The sequence below is a fragment of the Aythya fuligula genome, chromosome 24 (genome assembly GCF_009819795.1).
Source record: "Aythya fuligula isolate bAytFul2 chromosome 24, bAytFul2.pri, whole genome shotgun sequence".
NCBI lineage: Eukaryota > Metazoa > Chordata > Aves > Anseriformes > Anatidae > Aythya > Aythya fuligula.
The window spans coordinates 667,677-688,259 of NC_045582.1; the positions used below are offsets into that span (position 1 = coordinate 667,677).

The 20,583-nt window shown below is 52.8% G+C and overlaps 1 protein-coding gene across 1 annotated transcript in view; it reads right to left on the reverse strand.

Moving 5' to 3' along the window:
• Nucleotides 1–16,736, reverse strand: part of NPEPPS (aminopeptidase puromycin sensitive) — a 34,691-nt gene extending 17,955 nt beyond the window's left edge. Inside the window, exons 1-5 of the mRNA XM_032202663.1 lie at nucleotides 16,566–16,736; nucleotides 8,463–8,547; nucleotides 2,521–2,598; nucleotides 1,085–1,206; nucleotides 66–173 (exon numbers count right to left, since the gene is read on the reverse strand). Of these exons, the coding sequence (XP_032058554.1) occupies nucleotides 66–173; nucleotides 1,085–1,206; nucleotides 2,521–2,598; nucleotides 8,463–8,547; nucleotides 16,566–16,688 (516 nt within the window). The 5' untranslated portion in view covers nucleotides 16,689–16,736. The remainder of the gene's footprint in view (nucleotides 1–65; nucleotides 174–1,084; nucleotides 1,207–2,520; nucleotides 2,599–8,462; nucleotides 8,548–16,565) is intronic.
• Between the last annotated feature and the right edge of the window lie 3,847 nt (nucleotides 16,737–20,583).

Sequence of the window (20,583 nt, forward strand, 5' to 3'; positions counted from 1 at the left end):
CTTTCCAACAGTCAGCTGCCTTTACTATAGCTTTATTTAAAATACAGTTTGCATTAAGAACTTACCATATTTGACAAAGCTACTCTGTCTTTAGGAACCACCAATGAAATATCAAATGTTGCCTTAATAGCAGGCTCATCCCAGCAAGGGAAGGCTCTGCGAGCATCAGTAGCCTGAAGGAAACAAGAACATTAACCAAATAAATCACGAGATACTGTTGCAGTAAGAACACACAAAAATTCAGCATATTTTACAGGGAAGAAGTTGGATGCTTGATGGCTAGTCACTGGTGTAGTGTCCTCACTGCTACCCCTTGACCCGTGCATTAGAGCATTTTGTTACTACTGTGATAGCTTATTTCCTTTTTTTCTTCTTCTTTTTTTTTTTTTTTTTTTAATGCTCTCTGCGCTGTGATGGAATTCTACAGTCTGAGTAAAATTTAGCAGAGTCATGACAGGAGCAAAGCTCAGTCATGTGAAAGCAGAGAGGGCACCCAGGCGTTCACAGCCAGTGCACACAAGACCACCTATTTATATTCTACCACTATACTGCACCCAAAAAATGTTCCATTGGTATTAGGTAAGTACTCTGAGTTTTTATGTAACCAGGCAGATGAAATTACAACATGGTATAAAATTCTGTCATTATGACCAGGGTTTACATAACGTTTGAGGCATTATCTGGCTCACATTTATGGATGTCACTAAGATGCTGAGATTAAATCTGAATGTTCCATTAAAAATTAATATATTTCACAAAGGCAAGTTATAGAGATGTGTTTGACCACTTCTAAATAAATAGATGCAATGTTTGAAAACATCTATTTTATATATACAGTGCATCACACATCAGCGTGATCCCTGGCTGGGGAAGTTGCCAGATCCGGAATGTACTGACCTTCAAGGCACAATGTAAAGGATACCTTTAGCTTTAACCATCCACACTCAGAGCAGGAAGCAAAAAACGATTTTTGAAGTTTGCCCAGAGGGTAGAGCTAACACTAGGAAATGAGGCCTTTGCTGCTTTTAAGAACAAATCCTATATTAAGGATGACATTCTCTGAAAACAAAAATACAGCCCGTACCTCAAACTGAGTGACAGCAGCATAGCGTGTGTCTCCAGTAGGGGTAGTATATTTACTTCGGTAAAAACCTTTCATTTTATCATTCAGCTCCCCTACAAAGTCTATCTTTAGCGTTCCTGTCCCTGAAACAGAAACAGATGGGACATTGTTATTTGCACGTGCCAAACAGCACTTTTATTTGGTCTGGACCTGCAGGCCAGGCTGCTCAGCTGGCCCACTGCCCCTCTCAAGTAAGACGTCCCTTAACTCATCTCCACCCATGACTTTTTTGCCAGCTTCCCTCAAACCTTTCACCCTCCTTACGTAAAAATAAGCTCCAGCAGAGCTAAGCATCACAAACAATGCAGGCAAAGCCAGCCCCATCGTGGTGTTTTGGCACTCGACGGGGTCAAATTCCTGTAAGGTTCCTGCAGTGCTCATTCTCATCCTCTGAATACAACACAGCAAACCAGACACCTACCTTAAGCCATTTGAAAAGTCTGATCCTGCAACTCTTACCTCTGAGTAGAGTTTGCAAAAAATATCGGATAGCTACTAAGTGGTAATAGCATCCTCTGAAATCTACTGCGGAGGCCAAAGTGGAGCACTGGCTGCCTTCAAGCCTCTAAGTCAATTAGTCTCGGGATTTATTCTGCCCTCGATGTCTCAGAGTAAAAGGGGAAACCTGATCTTGACCAGAAAGGCAGCATGCCAATATCACACAGAGTGAAACAATAACGTTTTATCACCCCGGAATCTTTACATTTGTATTTGAAAAGATTTAAATAAAACTGCTTTATTCAAACTGAGGAGCTAAGTTTCAGTCCACAAACTCTGTAGAGCAAAAACCAGTACTTTCAAAAGATTTAGTGCATTCATGCCTAGGAACACAGCGGTAATTCAGATTAGCTCTTTCTCAGTAAGAAGAGAACAGATCACCAGTAGGTGACATAAATAGCTCGTGAGCCTAGCGCCCAGGAGCAGGTAAATAGAGTCACTTCAGGTGTTAGAAGCAAGCACCACCACTAACCATTAATGATTTTAATATCCAAGGAACCTTGCAGGAAAGATTTCCTATGTCAGGAGCTAACCTGCACTGCCCACTCCGGTGCTATCCATGCACTGAGTAGCCAGCTATAAGCAAAACTTCTGTTCTAGACAGACAGAAGAACAGCAATTTGTTATGCCACTTACTTGAAATACATTATTTCTACTAGAAAAGGGAAGCCCAATTTAAAACACTATCAGAATGAACTTCAATCTACTTTTATGACCGACATTTCATTTAAGAGCGCCCCTCTTTCAACCTCCTGCTGATTTTACAGTGGGCAGAGTCCCGAGGGAGCACCGTGCTCCCAGGCAGTGACTGAAGGGAGGGCAGAGCTACGGCTCCAGCTTCTCAGGGTGCAACTCCTTAAATATGTGGTCGAAGGCCAGAGCACCTAAATACCTCTTACCTTTCTGAAGGGTACTGGGAAAGGAGAGGGTAACCTTCTCATCCTCATTTTGATAGTTGAACCCTGTGGCGTGTACCTCTGAAACAGAGAAAGAGACTTGGTTTGAAGTAAGACCCAGTGGTGGTTTTGTGACTTCTGAGCATTAAAATGAACCCAATCAGCTGCACCCAACAACACGCTGCAGTTAGTGGCCAAATCAATGAAGATTTTGAATAATCTAGAATGATAATTTCAAGCAGCCAAAGAAATGCCACCCAGTGCTGGAGCTGCACCTCACGTTACCTTGCTTCAGACAACTAAATTTAGCACTTCAGAGCATGAAGCCACAGCCTCAAACCACCACCTCCGAGGCACATCCTGCCTTCCAAACACTGCCTCCTACCTGGCAGAGGGATGTCTGCTGCGTGAGTGCTGAAATTTGTGCTGCCCGATTGCAGTAAGAGCAGTATCCTGCACGACACCAAGAAAGCTGGAAACAGCTACTACAGCCCTGCAGCAGGATTCTTGCTAATTATTCTGAACAGGATGCTCCTGATTTAAGTAATTTGTGGATCTCAGTTTGAAAAGCACACCAACAGCCACAGCAAGGTGTTTTCGTTTGGTTTTAACCACTAAGAGAAACTCAGTGTTGATTCTACTTAAAAATTGTCTTCAGAACCACGGACCTACCTTGGAGTTTGTATACCATTCAGCAAGGGCATCCAAAATCAACTGAAATATTAAGCAGTATGGCATTTACACAGCATTTGGATCTATTTGTAGATGCAAACATCTGAACTATGAGGCCAAGCTGGGTAGTTGGGGGAGGGAATCATTATACGGGAATCGAACTGTCCTGCAGCGCAGAGTTAGCAGAGCCAAGAGAGAATACCTCGTGCTGCTGCCACCTTCCTAACTCACCAAGTGCCATCACTGCATCCCAAGCGATGTACAACCAGGCTCCTTCAACCAGAAACCTAAAACAGCTGCAGAGGGGCCTTGCTGTGCTCTAAAACAGCAGAATATAAATGAAAGGTTCAAAGATACACCAACTATTCAGCGCTAATTTAATCCACAGCGAAAGAACCATAGAAAACCATCAGCGATACTTTCTGTAGTTGGAGAGAACTGCTTCTAACAAAGATGTAATTGCAGTAAAAGGCCGTCTGAATTCCTACCACTGGTGAATACAAAAGCTCCTGAAGAGAACAACACAATTTTGGCAGCCGGCTAACTCCGGAGAGTTTGGCACTGCAAGGTTGCAAGTTAATCACTAGCACATTAGTGCACAGTCTGGACCAAGTCGCATGAGAAAATAAAAAGCTGCTGGTGCTCGATGCTTTTGGAAAAAATGAATAAAGAGCAGACCCAGCAGCTCTCCCTAACTCAGGGCACTACGTATCAAATTTTACAACAGCATTTTAAACGAATTACAGTCCTACAAAGTACTTCCTGAAATCGCATGGTAACTAGACGGATACATCAATTAATGATCCCAATTTCTGCATTACATACCCATAAACGTGGATCCGAGCCAAAGGTTTTAACCAAAGTCAAACGTACATGTATTACAAAGCAAAGACAAAGCCGAACGGAAATGATGGAATTATAAATATCAGAAATCCAGCTGCCTGTAAGAAATGTTGCCCTACACAGGCAGGTTTGTTGCCCCCCCCGTCACTGGTAATCGAAGGCATGTTGGCTTAATGAACCTGTACTCATCAGCTGAGCTGCTGTGACTGCGCCGCGTGCTCTCTTTGCCTACCCTACCTGCAAATTAAACACTTCAGCTTAAAGCATCTGCACGCTGACACGTCATATGCCATCCTTCTGCATTAGCGCTGAGCTATGCCGATGCCGTTCCTGAGAACGCTCTCAAGTGCTGTCACATCTTTTCGCAGGTCTCAAACTAGTGGTTGTAAAATCCTTCACAGGAGCCAGCAATATTCTCACCTATCTGATATTCCCAAACTCTGCCAGCGCAGCCCAGACGTCTTTAAATAACCTACCATTAAAATTTCTGTGTCACATCAAGCTCCTCTCCAGAAGAAAGGATGAAAACAGGCTTTTCTACAGCAAAGAAAGGTGTCACAACTGGCTTCACAAACCCAGTCTGCTGCAGGCAGGGACAGCAGCCTCATGTTCCCCACCTGGCCCCAGCTGCATGCAACCACTGTGACCGGGAAGGTGATCTGTCTCTGGGCTGCCTTTTTTTCCTTTTTCCCTTCCTCCTTGTAGAGTTTTCAGTTTTCAGGCAGAGCAGACTCCTCACCCACGTGGCTGTTCTGCAGAAGGAAGGTTAATGCCAACAGAAGGATGAGCCTCGTCGCCCCTTCCCGCAGCAGCACGGTTTTGGAGCACCTCACACTGTGGTGGGACAGCAGTGAGCCCAGGCCACGGGGATGCATTGCTTAGATGCACTTGGGCCACACTGCTTAGCTTGTGATAAGCACTAGTGATCTGTGGTTGTCATTTGAAAAAGTCAGGTGAGGCTCTGGTGTAAGCACACCGCTTTAAGCACTAGCATCCAGGCACGTCCCTGCAATCCTATGAAGAAAACAAAATAAAACAGGTTCTGGCCTTAAAACCTTCTAAAAGATGAAGTACAAATCGAAGTTCACACGATTATTTCTGCTAAAAAACAAGATTACAGTTGCTTGTAGTCTTCTATACGAAATTGCCAATTACTACTCCGTAAGCATCTCTAAATTTAAGGAACTGCTTCAGATCTCCCAGCATCTGAAGAATTATCCAAGCTGAGCAGGGACAACGCAATACGCTGCTCACGACTCCACCACAATTCCACAGCCCCCTGATGGAGATTCATGGGGAGCTTGAACTGCGTAACGTCCAGTAGGGATGAAACTCACTCCCTTAAAATTTAACTTTAGAAGCAGCCTGCTCGGGTGTGCCCTTTTGCTTCTTCACCCAGCGAGCAAAGTCAGCCACTTGGACTAAGGCAGGACAGCACGCCTGCACCTAGCCACTAGGACTGCACCGTAAACATTTGCCTACAAATGCTGAAAGCTAGCTTCTTGAAAAACAAAAATAATTGCTTGTTATGACTAGCGGGAGAAGCCAAACTTAACTTCAGCAGAAGAAAACTCCATCTCCTTGAGTGGCTTTGTTCCATTACAACATAACTGGCACAAACGGCAAACGCACATCCTTCAGTGACCATCAGTGCGCTCAGTTTTGTAACAAAACAGGGAGTTTTTCCATTCCACAGTACTGCACGATCAATCTCTTGGTTTATTCTTCACTAACATTCAACCTTGGATCACGTAGCAAAAAATTTTCACTTTGACTTTAAATCTTCAGCAATTGTTCCTCAGCTTCCTGTCAAGTTTTGGGAAATAACCTGATTTCCTGGCAAATCTACATTAAAATTCCAAAGACCAAGCTCTACCCTCTGCTGTATTCGTCTCCAGAAGAATGGCTAGGAACAGAAGGAAAGCACAGCCCACAGCTCCAGTTAGGAGCTGCACAAACCAGTGCACTCCAAACTACCACAAATCATTAGCAGAATAAACCATTCTGCATGAAAGTCAAGAGATCAGCTCCAGCAACGAAGGGCGGGTGTCTGGTGAACACGGTCTCTCCTTCACACAGCTGCTTGTCAGAACATAACCACGTTGAAAGAAGCGAGCTGACCGATTGCCTTCTCTTCCCCACTGAGGTGCAGAAGCAAACGGGGCAACAACTTCCCACCAGAGCTTTAAGGAGGAAGCCTCAGCAACATTAACTCACTTTCAAATATTCTATACAGGCAATATGAAACAGCACCTGAGTAACCAAATCCAACTGATCTGGCTGATTTCTGCTGCCTCACTGGACTACATTTCGTATTCTGTTTTTGAGACCAGTTATAAAATTACCATCCAAAAGCTGTGCACAATAGGAACATTAGTAAGGCTGACTCGATCTGTATCAACAGGTGCCAGCAAACAGTCTGCCAACTTCATGCAATTTTACTTCCAAAGCCATTATACTAGTTGGCAGCTTTCCAAATTGAAAGATATGTTTTAACCCCATGAAGCCAGAGTGTAATTATGGAAAACCTGCAGCACTACACCCCAACCATCGACGTTCCAGCAGGTTGAGGTCTGTGCCTTTACCACTGCCAGGGTGCTGTGCTCGTATTCCTCCGTGCCCAGCGCCGTATTCAAGCCTATCTGAAAATCAGAACGAAGGAGCCGAGGCCACAGAAATTTATTTCCAGTTTACTCAGTTTAAGGGCAAAAAAAAAAAAAGTCTGCCTTAAGCTCTGCTATTAATACTTCAAAGTTACAAGGAGAGCGTATCGCTGTTAAAGAACATAAAAACAGACCCTGCAGGAGAGGAAAATCAGCTCTGAAAACAGAAAGATAATAAAATAGAGAGGGTGTGTGTGTGTTAACTTCTCTTGACTCGAGCAGAAAGAGATTACTCCTAGGCACTTCTTCCCATTTATTTTCATTTTCTCAGGGATAAAATAAAAAATTAAAAGGTGATCTGGGCCTGCGGCAGAGTGGCAGCTGGACCAGACTGCAGACATGCTCAGCTGTTAGCACCTCTCTCGTTATCTCCTCTTTATGCAGTGCAAGAAACAGCTCCAGGAGTGCCCACAGAGCCCTGCCAGCAGCTGGGAGCAGCAGGGGTACGGCTGGGGCACACTCAGGGCAGCCAGCACCCCGCTCCTGCACTGCCCAAACCTCCTGGTGAGGCTCCTGCTGCCAGCTCTGCCCCCCAGCACAACGCCGCTCCCTTTGGACGGGGGTCCCCGGCTGCTGGAGCACAGCTCGGCTGCTCACAGCTGCACTTCGGGAGCCCCTCTGTTTCTGTGAGGCTACGTTAAAAGAAAGTTGGAGTGATTTAAATGCAAAGACTCACTGCAGATGTTTTGTTTGGCAGGTAAAAACCCATCAGCCACAGGACAGTGAGCACTGCAACAAGATCCAAACGGTCCCTACCGAATGCAGAGAGCTAAGCTGCAGCTTCTCTGGGCGTTGAGAGAAGCACAGCCCCTCTCCCCAGCTCTGGAATCACCGTGCTGGAGACGTTTCACCTACCCAGAGGAACACCTTCCTCCTACCTGTCACCATGGCCATGCCTTCAGCTCACAGCCATGGTTTAACGCTGCTTCGTGACACCTGATGGAAAGGAAACTGCAGAGCCTTTTGTTGTCAGAAGAATTTAACACACGGCTGTGCCCCACGGACCACAGAGCTGCGAGGCTCGAAGCAGCGGAGGCTCCACACCACAAGACGACTCCGCACACCGCCAGCGCGTCGCTCGCTTTCGAAGAGCTGATTTTCCAGATCTTAATCTTTTCATGCTTTAATTGCTGAAACTTCTTTTGTGCCTGATAAATCTCCTCTACACGTAATTGCTGATGACATCAACTACCGAAAGTGTTACAAATAGGCGCTGCTGCTTTTGTTTTTCCAGAAACTTCCAGTCTTTCACCGAACTGTACCCAGGCAGTGTCTCCTACACACAAACACCTTTTCCATGCTGCCATACGCTAGGGAAATGCTGCTAAATGTCAATTAAGTGTTTTCTGTACTTTTTCAGACCCTCCACAATGAGTGTTTCCCACTGCTGATACATTTTTATCCAAGCCCTTGGTGCAGATTTTCTCAATGTTGCAATGTCCACAGGTACAGATCACATTTTTACACAGTATCTGCTATACAAATAAATAACATCAAAATAATCATCCTTTTGCCTGTGAGGCACAGGCGCGAGAGCACAACAGACTCCATGGAAGCGTGGAGTAACTTCTTGAAGCGTAATGCAAATGGTAGGATGAGAAAAGGTCGAAGGCTTGGCACCTCATTTTGTGCTTTAGAGGTAGGTTGGTAGTCCCAACTATTAAATATTTTTGCAGTTGAAGTTAACAACTGTTGGCAACAACATTTCACACCAAAAATGGAACGGAACAACATGTAAAAACACCAGCAAAAACAAAACAATCCTACCTTCGTCTCCCTCTGGCGCATAGGAAGCTGTAATAATGTCAATATCAGCACAGTTCATCACAATTTGGTTGGTGGCATGCTTCACCTGTAAGAGAAATTGTATCAGCATCAGGAAGAAACGGTGCGCCCTCCTCCGCCGCGCTCCCTCGGGTAGGCAGGCCCAGCCTCTGTTTAGTCTCCAACCCCTACATCGCCAAGTGTTTGAAATAAAAGGTAGGGTTCAGACTGGCAAAAAAGAAGAGGATTTTCCACTGAGTGCTCTCATTCTTCCCGGAACATGCGCACTCGAATCGTGTTCCAGCCATCCAGACCTACTTATCAATACCGTAAATTATTTAAGGGAATGGACTGCCTGTTAAAAATTGGTATGTAAGCCTGACAATGGGGCCCTTGTACATGCCTGGGAATCCAAGACCAACAAAAATAGATAGAGAGCTGTAGGCTGCCTTTTAGCGACGACCTTCGGGAGACCGTAGTGCAAGTGGAATGCTTTTGAACACACAGCTACATCTTCCAGAGACCAGAAGAAACAACCTACAGCACTGCGTTCCAGGCTGCTGACACTATAGGAACTTTTTAGGTTAAAAACATCTGCCAAGAAATTCGCCTTTACATTTTCCTGAAAGCCTTCCTTCTGCCAGCTCTTGGCTACACACTCTTTGCTTTATTTAACAAGTGGCCAGCTCCCAGCGTAGTAATAAACTGCCTCGGCGTGCCAGCTTTCTGTTTGGATGCGAGGGCTTGAATGCAGAGGCATTCAAATTAAAAATTAATTAATTACAAAGGGGCAAAATATTTGGGAACAAAACTAGGAATTAGTCAGAAACTTAGGGTTGAAGCCACCCGAAGCACCACGCTGGATGATGCTGGCAATCCTGCTGGGCCAGGGCACAATTACTGAACGTGCCACAAAGAACCTGCTCCCTGCCCAGCTGGGTCTTTCCTTAGAGCATAGGGACTCGTGTCCCTTTCTTTTTTTTGCTGTTATGACCTAAAAATGCTGCATTAACACCTGTGCTGTCGCCCTGGCTGCCCACGTCCCACCGCTGAGCCCGACGGCCTGCGAGGGACACAGGCCCCGGGTGCTCCCCGTCCTGCAGGGCCAGAGGACGCCTGCTCACCCTTCCAGCACCTCAGCATCAACACATTTGTTACCAGAGAAGCCAAAATAATAACCTGCGAAGTGTCACAGCCAAAAGGAACACATCTCCCCCTGCCACAGAGGAGCTGCGTCCACGCGGGATGAGCCAACAGAGGCGGGTGCTCGGCCCCAAGTGGCTCTGCCCGGGCTCGCTGCAGGTTCCTTAGTCATTGTGTACACAAAAACAGATCCCAACCTGGCCAGCGACGAGAGGCTTAACAAACCCGATGGTGTAACCCTGCAGGAGTGCCCACATCAGAAGCACAGCCCGTCTGAACCCCAGTCTGTTCACCCACCTGCCAGCACTGGGTCCCCCACGGAAAGCTGAACTCCGTGAGGGCGGTCAGCAGGAGGGGAGGCTTCTTGGGGAGCTTCTCCATAACCTCAGTCCCCAACTCTGCTTCTAAAGCAAATGTTTACGGCCCATTCCTAACAGCAGTGTCTGCACAGCACGCACCAGGCACGGCACTGAGGATTTTGCTGAGCATGGGGAGCCTTCCCAAGCCCCGCCGCCAGCACGCAGCCCCACTCGTTTTCTCCACGTTGCCTCTTCGGGGTCATAAAACCAAAACTTTACCTAAGGACCTCGGTGTGATCCTACACCTAAGGACCTCGGTGTGATCCTACAGCAAGGGTACGACGTACCCAGCAGGCAGGAACCAGCACACTGACAGCTGAAGGGGCTGGGGCTGGACACTTCCCGCAGAGCCTCTGAGCTGTCTGCTCCGTTTGGGTGCGTGCAAGCACAGGATTGCAACACCTCCCAGACCAAAGGTCGGTGCCCGGTGGCTTTCATCACAACACTGAGGTCTGGGGGTTTTCAAGGAGGTCTTCCAAAACACAGAAAATCAGGATGAGAAAATCTTTTTTTTACAAATGTACTTGTAGAGACCTTTATTCAATCTACAAATCCAAATCTCCCTGGATTAAGAATTCACGATGCATCAGTAGTCGTCCAAACTGCAGACAATACTGGATTTAACAATAGGCTTGATCTGTAACAAATGAACTCTTCTGAGGACAGAAGAATTTTCAGCATAGACTGTGCCTGCAAAATAAGAAGTTTACATTTAAGCAGAGACAAATTCAGAGGCTCCTTAGAAAGGCAATTACCTATTCTTAGACTTTCTTTACCTCCTACAAACACCGAGCCAGTTTTACAAAGGAGCACAACGTGCTAGAAAACATTTAAAGGGACTCAGTGAGTGAGTCAGTAGCTGGAAAAATGGTCACCCTCCAGCTCTGAAAGACGTAGGGCAAAATTCAGCAGAGATATGAACAGTGACCACGTACTGTACGGCACACTTCTGAGCCTCTCATAATTTGATTGCAGGAAAAAAATAAAAGTTTTCACATTGGCACACAGGCCCTAGCGTAAGAGCCTCCTCCCTCTGATCCACAAAAATGATGAAGCACAGACACACCTGTAAGAGCAAAACCAAAACAAAACCCTGAACCACCCAGCATACCTCTCCTATGACCATTTTATCTCGTGAGAACCTGCAGCCTGGTCTTAGGCACACCGCGTGCAGCAGGAAGATGAATGAACGCGTTTTACTGCGAGTGAACCTTGCAACCACTCCTACATTTCTGGGAAAATTATTTTCTGGAAGGCAGATATTCTGTTCACGCAGCGTTTTTCATGAACACCACCGTATTTAGGAGGGAAAGCAGCCCCTTGCTGCATGAGGTGTAAGCACTGATGAAACTGCACAGACGGGAACCATTCCCTGCTTCACCTTGCTCCGCGACGTCAGAAACCCGCTCCTCAGCAAGAGGAGGCCAATCAAGGCAATTTGGTGTTCAAGAAGGAAAAGGTCATAAATGCCAACCTCCAAATGGCCACGATGGAAGCAGTTTTGCCATCAGGCTGCCACGCTTAAGAGCGGCAGATGAGCTAAGATCAGTATCTGGAATGCAGGCACCAGTCTCAAAACCCTGAGCGTGTCGCTTCCCACGAAGCTCCAGGCAGGTACCAGAGGCAGGGCTGCCTCGCAATAAAGCCAGCAGACCCCAAACTGTCGACCCCTGCTTCCCACCCCCTGCACATCCATCTTCATGCTCAGCACTTGCTTCTTGGAAGGAAAATCTCACCCAACGGGAGACCACAGCCTAAGCTCCTCCTGAAAGTTTTCCAACGCAAGATCATTCAAAACAGGAGACGAGCTACAAAGGCCAATTATTTGACCATTATTCATGCTACAAAAGATGAAATCACTCTCGCCTTAGTGCTACGCAGCTCCTTTCCCTGCTCACCTCCACGTTACCCTTCCCACTGCGGACACACGAAGCTCGCTGGCAGGAGCCAGCAGCGCGGTCTCACCTAAGCTGTTACTCTCAAAGCACGAAACAATGAAGAGGTTTTCAGAACTCTGCCAAACGTGACTCAAAGATGCTGTACAGCTTTGTATTTTCACCAGTTATCAGATCAGGAAACGACCTGATGGAAAAAACAGTTTTAGGACACGAGAAACAGGATTTTGAACGGCCTCAGTCAACACCAGCCTCCCTGCGAGGGCGAGGAGCACCGAAAGGCACCTCCAGCCACAACCAGGTGACCTCTGGGGTCCCTTCCAACCTTGGTCCTTCTGTGATTACTCTGCAGAGCCGCTCACAAGACGAGGGAGGTCATTAAAGTCTTGCAACCCTCAGCCTCAGAACTCCTCCCTTAACGTAACATCGTAACAAGCACGTGCGTTAGCAGCATTTTACTCTAAAAAGTCAAAATTACTTCAGTCCTGTCCTAGGATTTTTTTTTAAGAATTCCTAAATGCAATGAGAAAAAAAAAAAAAGTTGCATTAATATGGATCTAGAGCAAATTACAGTAGCCGAGCAGTAAACCTATGGATGCCAAGGCTGAGTGGCTCTCTGGAGCACCTCGCTGCCTTCCGAGGAGCATCCAACTGCACTCACACAGCAGCCACCCAGCTCAGAAGTGCAGAACTCGCACAGGCAAGTAAATCCCTTTCCAACTACGATTAATGCAATCATCTTAGCCTTGTGAATTACAGAACTGAAAGGGCCCTTTCTGTGGGGGAGAGGAGCAAAGACATTCCTGCTTTTGAAGCTGGTGGCACACGGGTACGGAGCCCAGAGCTCCTGGCAGGAAGGCGCAGGCTCCAGCACCCAGCAGGACACCTCCAGCGCTCGGGTCACTCCAATTCAGACCTGATTTAACACCCTGCAAATGTGAGCTGCTATGCTGGGTAACACGGCCGTGTATTTACACTGAACGACCCCCCCACACACCTCAGGGGATGCTGACCACAAATACTACACCTATCAATGGTTAATTTTGTCAAGGTTTAGAGACACAAGTGTCACAATCAATCTTTAACCGGCGTGCAGCGGGATCAGAAGGCTGCACATCCTTAGCCTAGCAGATACTGCATAATCAACCTATAAAAAGCAACAGATACAGGTTAAACATTGCTAAATATAACAGAGTATCTCTAAGACACATTAAAGGGACTGGGAAGATACTCGAAAGAGCCATCCACCTTAGGTTGTAAATTCTTTCCTGCAGCAAGCAGGTTGCTCTGCAACCAGGGAACACCTCCCTGCCGTTTGTAAGGAGTGAATCACCACCACCCTCTCCAGAGATGGGAGTTTATGTAGTGGTTAGTACCAGGAAGTCAGAAGGCAGCCGTGAACCTTCCTCAAGCTCTGCACCGCTACGCCCAGTGCCGGACAGGTGATTGTTCAGGGCCGTGACAGCACCCAGAGCTTTTCAGGAGCTTAAAACAAACTTTGGGAGCCAGATGTTTGCTCCTGATGCGAGTTACTCATATTTGCCTTTGCAGCACGATGCTGCAGACCAGAAGGGCAGCACATCCCCTCTTTGTTCCAGCCCTCCCTTACGCCGTCCCGGAGTCAGGAGCAGAATAGCGAAGCGCTGACCCAGGCAGTGAGTAATACGAGTGCGCTGCACTGATAACTACACCCCGAGAATCAGGGCTGCAATAATTAAATCTCAAGCTCACAGATGAATAAAGTAGATTCACCGTTTCCACTCATACAACACCAAACCTTAATTGTGCTCATTCAGAAGCACCCACGCGAGCCCAGCAGAGCAGTTTGGGACCCCAGCAGACAACCAAACCAACAGAGCGCCCACAGGATCGCATGGGCAGCCCAAGTCCAGCTCCAGATCCACAACCAGCACGCGGCGTCTGATCTCCCACAACCACATCATGCTCGGTTCTGGCCGTGATAAATGAGCGATTTCACAGGGAACCTGCAAGGACTTTGGGTTTTTAAACTGTGATAAGTGGCAATGATAATTTAGCAGTTTATGTAATTGCTACATAATTCTGCTGACTTCCAAAACGTTTGTGTGACCACAAGTTACACTGTTTTCAAATCTCAGGTAACCAGGCGGTATTTAGGCTACCAAACACTTAACGAGCTCAGCTACAAAAGGCTAAGGAATTAAACTGTACCGAGAGACAGATTACTGTATTGTTCCTTTATCAAGACATGACAAACACCAGACAAGAGGGCCAATCCCCTAACCTGAAAACTCGAAGTACCACAATAAGCTACAAGCACGCATTATTTCTTCTTAAGCCTTTGAAACCAACCTGGCCACTGCTGACAATGAAGCAACAGCTTTATCTTTTGAATCATGAAGGGCTCTACCCTCTGAAGCTTATTTGAAGACAACGCATAGGAAGTGCAACGTTTATTACTGTGGCAAAAAGACCAAGTGTTTTAAGTTATTCATACATGCAAAAGCCTGCGTAAGTGTACTGCCCCAAAGCCAAGACTAGGCTATTTAGCATTTTTTTAGGGCTTGGTGCTCAAGTTGAAAGACTTACCAAAATTCTACACAGAAAGCTGCCAAATCCTGCTTAAGGGCTGCGAATGAAAAACACAAACTCACTGATCAAGTGTTTACTTGTAATATCTTGACTAAGTATTGCAGCCTCCACTAATTCCAGTTTGCTATTAAATATGCAAAACAGCAAACACTTTTGAAGTGCATAATGAAGTTTCCTTAATTTTGTCATTAATTATGATTGATTCCAGTGTCAAAGTTGCAGTACTCACCCTGCAAGTCAGAAAGCATCCCTCCTTTAAGCATCTGAGGCTGCTTATCATTTGCCTAACCATTATCATACTGGAATGGGACATCTATCATACTGGAGGGGCTAATAATTATACTTAATTATATGTAGAAAAAGATACCTGGACCTTCAAGAGTAGGCCACACATCTAATACTTAAATTCCTTACCCAAAACTTTGACAATTCAAAGGTCGTGTCTTACTGTTAAATTACTTTACCTCGATGCGTGCACAATGCATGCCAAAGCTCTCAAGCGTGCTGAAAACAGAACCCCTCTCTGATGAACTCCACTCCACCTTATTAGAAGGTACTGGTAGCAACGGCCAGCAAGTCCCTAATCGAACCAATTAGATCAAAAAGCACAGAACTAATTTATTTTCTAGACTCAATCCCACGCCAGTAACAACCAACCGGCACGCGCTAGCACGTTAGGGCTAAGCAAGCCGTTCCCTCATACAAAAAGCACCGTGCCCAGCGAGCACGGTGGCTGAGCCGGTTGTTCTTCTCCCCGTGAAGGCACGGAGAGCAGCCTCTCGTTGTGTGCAACGTGCCTTTACCACGCTTTGGACACTGGTGGCTGGACCAAACCTCCGGGTTTGCTCGAGGCACGCCAGCTCCACATCCACCTCCTGCGCTTGGTGTACGTGCAGCTGGGGAGGCAGCCTCGCGGTTCTTCAATCTGCGGGGTTGGGTCACTCAGAAATTTGAGAATAAAGACGTAGATTTTAGGCACGTGTTAAAACATCACCTTATTTCTCCTACTCCTGCCGCGGGCACATCGCGCTCACCGGGTTCCTCACAACCTTGAACCCCGGGGAGCAACGCTCTTCCTCGTGCCCTGCGCGGGTCGGAAAGTCCATGGCTCTGCTTGTCAGGTGGCGCCCGCCGCTCTGGAAGCTATTGAGCAATCCCCACCGGGCACAGCCTTAAAACATCCCAACGGGGACAAACCCCCGGCGCCCCCCGCCACCTCCCCGAGCCCCCCGCCTGCCCCCGGCCCCCACGGCCGCCCTTGGGCGCTGCTCCCCGCTCCGAGGCCGGCTTAAAAAGCCGCCATCCCCTCCCCTCCTCTCCCCTCCCCTCCCCCCCAGCGTTATTTTTAACCGGGCCGATCGCAGCGATCCCGTTTCCAGCGCGGCCCCGCAACCGGAGCGGGGCTGCGAGGACGGGACCGGGCGGCCGGGATTACCGGGGAAGGGGCCGGGAATCGATACCGGGCCGCACCGGGGGGGGGGGGCTGCCCCCACGGGGAGCCCCCAGCCCCCAGGACCGGAGCCGTGGGGCCCCGGGAGCCGCAGCCCCGCAGCGTCACGAGGCCGGGCCGGGCCCTGCCGGGCGCCCCCGGTGCTGCCCCGCCGCGGGCCGCGGCCTCGCCCCGCTCCCAGCCCCGGCAGCGCCTCGGGCCCTCCCCCGGTAGCCGGGGAGAAGGGGGGGGGGCTCCGGTAGCGCCCGTGGAGCCCCCGCGGTTCCATGGGGCGGCTCGGGGAGGACGCGGAGGGCGCCGGGGGCAGCCCCCGGGCCCCGCCGCGCTGCGGCCTAACGCGGCCCCGGGCACCGGGCGGGCACCGGGCAGCGCCCGCGAGGCTGCAGCGGGGCCGGGAGGGGCGGCACCGGGCGCCCCCCCCCCTCCTTCCACCACCGCCGCCGCCGCCCCCCCCCCCCCCCCCCCGTACCGGGCCCCTCCCGGGGGCGGCGGCGGGGCGGGGCCGCCGGGCTGCGGGCAGGGGGCGCCCGGTGGGGCCTGGGGGGGGGTATAGGGGAAGGGGGGGGGGGGGCCGGTACCGGAGGCCGCCCTGCACCTGCCCGGCCGCGGCACCGCGCCGGGGGCTGCCCCGGAGGACGGAGGGGGGGGTGGGGACACCGGGGGTCGTCCGGGCCCGGCCGGGCCTCACCTGCACGGCGGCCTCCAGCTTGCCCTCGAAGGTGAAGTCGATGAGGTCGGGCTTGAGGCACAGCCCGTAGTTGAGGGGGCAGACATCGGCGGGGAGCCGCTCGAAGGGCCGCTTCTCCGGCATGGCGGGGCGGGCGGCGGGGATGCGCCCCCCCGCGGCGGGGCGGCGGGCGGGGGAGGGGGAGGGGGACGAGGAGGAGGAGGAGGAGAGGAGAGGAGAGGAGAGGAGGAAGAAGAGGAGGAGGAGGAGGAGGAGGGGAGGGGGAGGACGGGCGAGCAGCGGCAGCCGCGGGGGTTCCGAGCGGCGACGCGGCGGCCCCGCACCGACACGGGCGGGAGGGAGGGCGGGAGGGAGGGGCGGGGGCGCGCGCGCGCGCTCCCGGCACGAGGCGGCCCCGGGAGGGGAGGGGGGGAGGAGGAGGGGGAGGGACGGGGGCCGCGCGTGCGCGTGAGCGCGCGGCGGCGCCACGCGGCCGCGCACGTAGCGCGGAGCGAGCGCGTTGCGTAAGCGGCGGGGGCGTTGGGGCCCTCCCGGGGGTCCTCGGGGGTCCCGGGGGGGTCCCGGGCCCGGCTCTGGGCTCCGCACGGGCTCGGTTCCTGCCGTCCCCGCCCGTCCCCGCTGCCGGTGGCCGCCCCCCGGGGCAGGCCCTCAGCAGCAGGGCCCCCGTGGAGAGGTGGGGGCCGGCCCCGGCTGCTGCAGGCCCCCGGTTACGGAACCGTGGGAGCGGCTGGAGAAGGGCCCCGGGGCCTGCAGCGAAGCCCGGGGGGGGAGAGGGGACGGGAACGGCGAGGAGCCAGGAGCAGCGAGGAGCAGCGCTGCCCCCGGGCCTGCCCTGCCTGCCTGGGCAGCTGCAGGGCACGGGGCTGCTCCTGGTCCTCTCCTCCTCCTCCTCCTCCTCCTCCTCCCTGGGCCTGAGCTGCAGCAGGGGGAGAAGCAGAGCTGGGTGCTGCGGGGATCCCAGAAAAAATAAAGAAAAAGGGGGCTCAAGGTGCTCACAGAACCCTTCCTGGCCAAACTCACGCTCGCTCATTCCCATTTCATGCTCCCAAGCCTAAAAAGCCTCAGGCTGTGGAGCAGAGGGGAGCTGCTGCCCACCCCGGGGGACCGCGGCCCCTCGGGGCCCGGCCGCGCTGCTGGGGTCTGTGGAAGATGCTATGTCAGGAATCTGCCTTAAAAAGCTGCGTACGCAGCACAGCGAGCGGTATTTACGGGGCAATAAATGTCCCAAGTGGGTGATGGTGGAGGGCGGCTGGGTTTCGTGACAACCGCCAGCAGGAAGTTTAAAAATTCTTAATAAAGGCTTTATATGGGAAAAAAAGAAGGGCGAAAAATCGAATTCCTCGGGAGGAGCGGTGCTGCCCTGGAGGCCCAGCCCTGCCCTCGCACCCAGCCCTGTTTGGGCTCCGGGTGGGAGCTGCGGCTCGGGGTTCAGCTCTGCCGGGAACCCCGCTTGGGGCGCTGACCTACTTCGGCCCCGCGCCGCAGCTCTGCCGGGGCCACAACCTCACAACCTCCCTCGCGTTAGGAAGGAAGCACAGCTTGCTGGGGCAGGAAAGCATTTGGCTGTTAATTGCTTTCTGCTGCTGGATATCACAGTTGCTCCTTTTCTTCTCCTTCCCCCCCCCTCCAAAAAAAAAAAAAAAAAAAAAAAAAAGATTTATTTTCGCTAAAAGTGACATCTCGCTGTTTAAAATATAAGCTAGTGCCAAGCAGAGAGAGGGTGGGGATTTGCTGAGACCTGGAGGAGTCTGCGGCACGAACTGGGGCATGGAGAAAGTACAGACGGATCTTAGCACATAATTATAAAAACCAAGCAGCTGATGAGCGTGGGTTCATCTGGGGCTTCTCGGGGCCGCATTGTGCTACAGTGCCCCGAGGAGAGGGAAGGAGACAGCGGGAAGCAGCTGGAGCCGTGCGGGGCTTTGGGAAGCTCTGCAGGCCTCCGGGTGCCACCACCCTCCCCGGCTCCTCCGATGCCTTTGAGCGTTGCCACCGTCCGCGGGGACACACGGACACGGGCAGAGCGGTGGGACAGACGGCACCCCAGCTGGCAGGAGAGACCTGGCGGGGCAGGACGGCTTCTCCCCCTGCTCCTCTCCCCAGGGCCAGCAGCGGGATGAAGGCAGGGGGGCGATGGGGGGGTTGTCTGGGGGCTCTGCCCCCCACTCTGTGCCACTCGGTGCCGCTGCTCGTGTGCCGGGCGAGCCTCGCCGCACCCCCGGGGCTCCCTGCCGCGGCGGCTGGCCTGCGCTGCTGCATTGTTCGGTGACAGATGCTGCTGTCAGCAAGAATCACGAAGGAAAGAAAGGAGGAGAGGAAGAGGGAGAGGAGGAGGAGAGCCTCCGAGGAGACGCCCCGGGGAAGCTGCCGCCTCTGCCGTGTCCCGAACAAACCGGGCTCGGGGAGGCCCGGGGACGAGCGGACGCGGTGGCTGCCAGGGGCTGTGATGAGCCCGGATCCTGCGGCCACAAATTGCTAGCAGTGCACTGGCTTAATTAGGGAAACAAGGGAAAGAGGAAAAAAAAATAAAAGAATAAAAGAAAGATCCTGGAGAGCCTTTTCTTTTCTTCTCTTTTCGCATGGATTTTTGGTGTCCCTGTGAGAGCGGGAGCAGCCGCAGGGCACGGGGCTAATCCTGCCTCGCAGGTCCAGCCGCGGCTTAGGGCAGGAATCCGAGGTATTTGGGGGCAGGGGACGGTGCTGGGAGCTGCGGGCGGCTCCGGGGCTGCCCCCAGCAAGAGGCCGTGGCAGGAGGGGCTGGCAGCGGTGGCGGTGGGCTGCGTGCCGGCCTGCCCGTTGCCCTGCCCGTTGCCCTGCCCGTTGCCCCCTCTGCACCCCACAGCCCCGGGGCGCGTAGCACAAGCACCTCCATGGGGCAGGGATGGCGCCAATGGGGCCAAAGCCCTGCCTGGAGGACGCCGAGGCCTCGTCCCGGTGCTCGGGGCCTGCCAAAGCCTAGCAAAGGCCCCGACGGGGCAAAATGGGGGAGTTCTGCAAATGGGGCGGGGCAGCACAGGGCCACCGTCAGGGTGGTGGCCCCTGGAGATGCCACCACCCTCGCTGGAGCCGATCCTTGTCCCTGGTTGCTGTAAGAGCCCCCCAGTGGCACCCAACCCCCCCCCTGCACCCTGTCCCGGCCCCTGGGGGGGGGTCAGGCCCTGATAGCGGCGTGGGCTGGGGTCAAGGGTCCCGGGCACAGCAGGGCCCTCACTACACATTAACCAGCCGGCCGGCGGGGGGGCTCCCTCCCAGCCAAACCCGGCCAAAATCAACAGTCCCCGGGCTGGGAGCACGGCTGGGGGGGGGCAGACGGGGCTGAGCCCCCCCAGCACCATCCCTTGCATCCCTCGAGGGGGTTGCATGGGGGCCCTGCGGGCACTGGGCACAAATGGAGCCCCCACAGCCCCCCCCTGCCCCTGGCACCCCCCCCCCGCAGGCAGCCCCCCACCTCCAGGCGGACACAGACGGAGGGGCCGGGGAGGGGGGGCAGAACCGGGGGGGTGCACACAGGGACATCAAGGACATCGCATGGGGGGGCTGCACGGTGCTATGGGGTGTGCACTGCGCCCCCCCCCCCCCGTGCTGCAGGGGGGCTCCTGCACGTTTGCAGCCGTGCACGGTGCACGGGGGGGGGTAATGGGGGGGGGGGGGGGCTGCTCCCCGTGCACGGGAGGGTAATGGGGGGGGGGCGGCTGCTCCCCGTGCACGCCGCAGGGCGCTGCAATGGGGGTGGGCGCCGCGCCCCCCCCGTGCTGCAGGGGGGGGGCTCCCGCCCCGTGCACGCGCACCCCGCTGCGTCACGCCCCCTCCCCCCTCACCCCCCCTCACCCCCGGGGGGGCGCCTCGCGCCGGGGGCGGAGCCTCCCCCGCCCCCCCCCCGCCGCCCCGCCCCCCCCCCGCAGCCGATGGAATTTTCCACTCGCCGCCGCGCGGGCTCCCGACGGCCCCGCCCCCTCCGCGCGCCACCGCCGGGCCCCGCCCCCCTACCCCTTCAAGCCCCACCCCCCCTTCCCGTCGG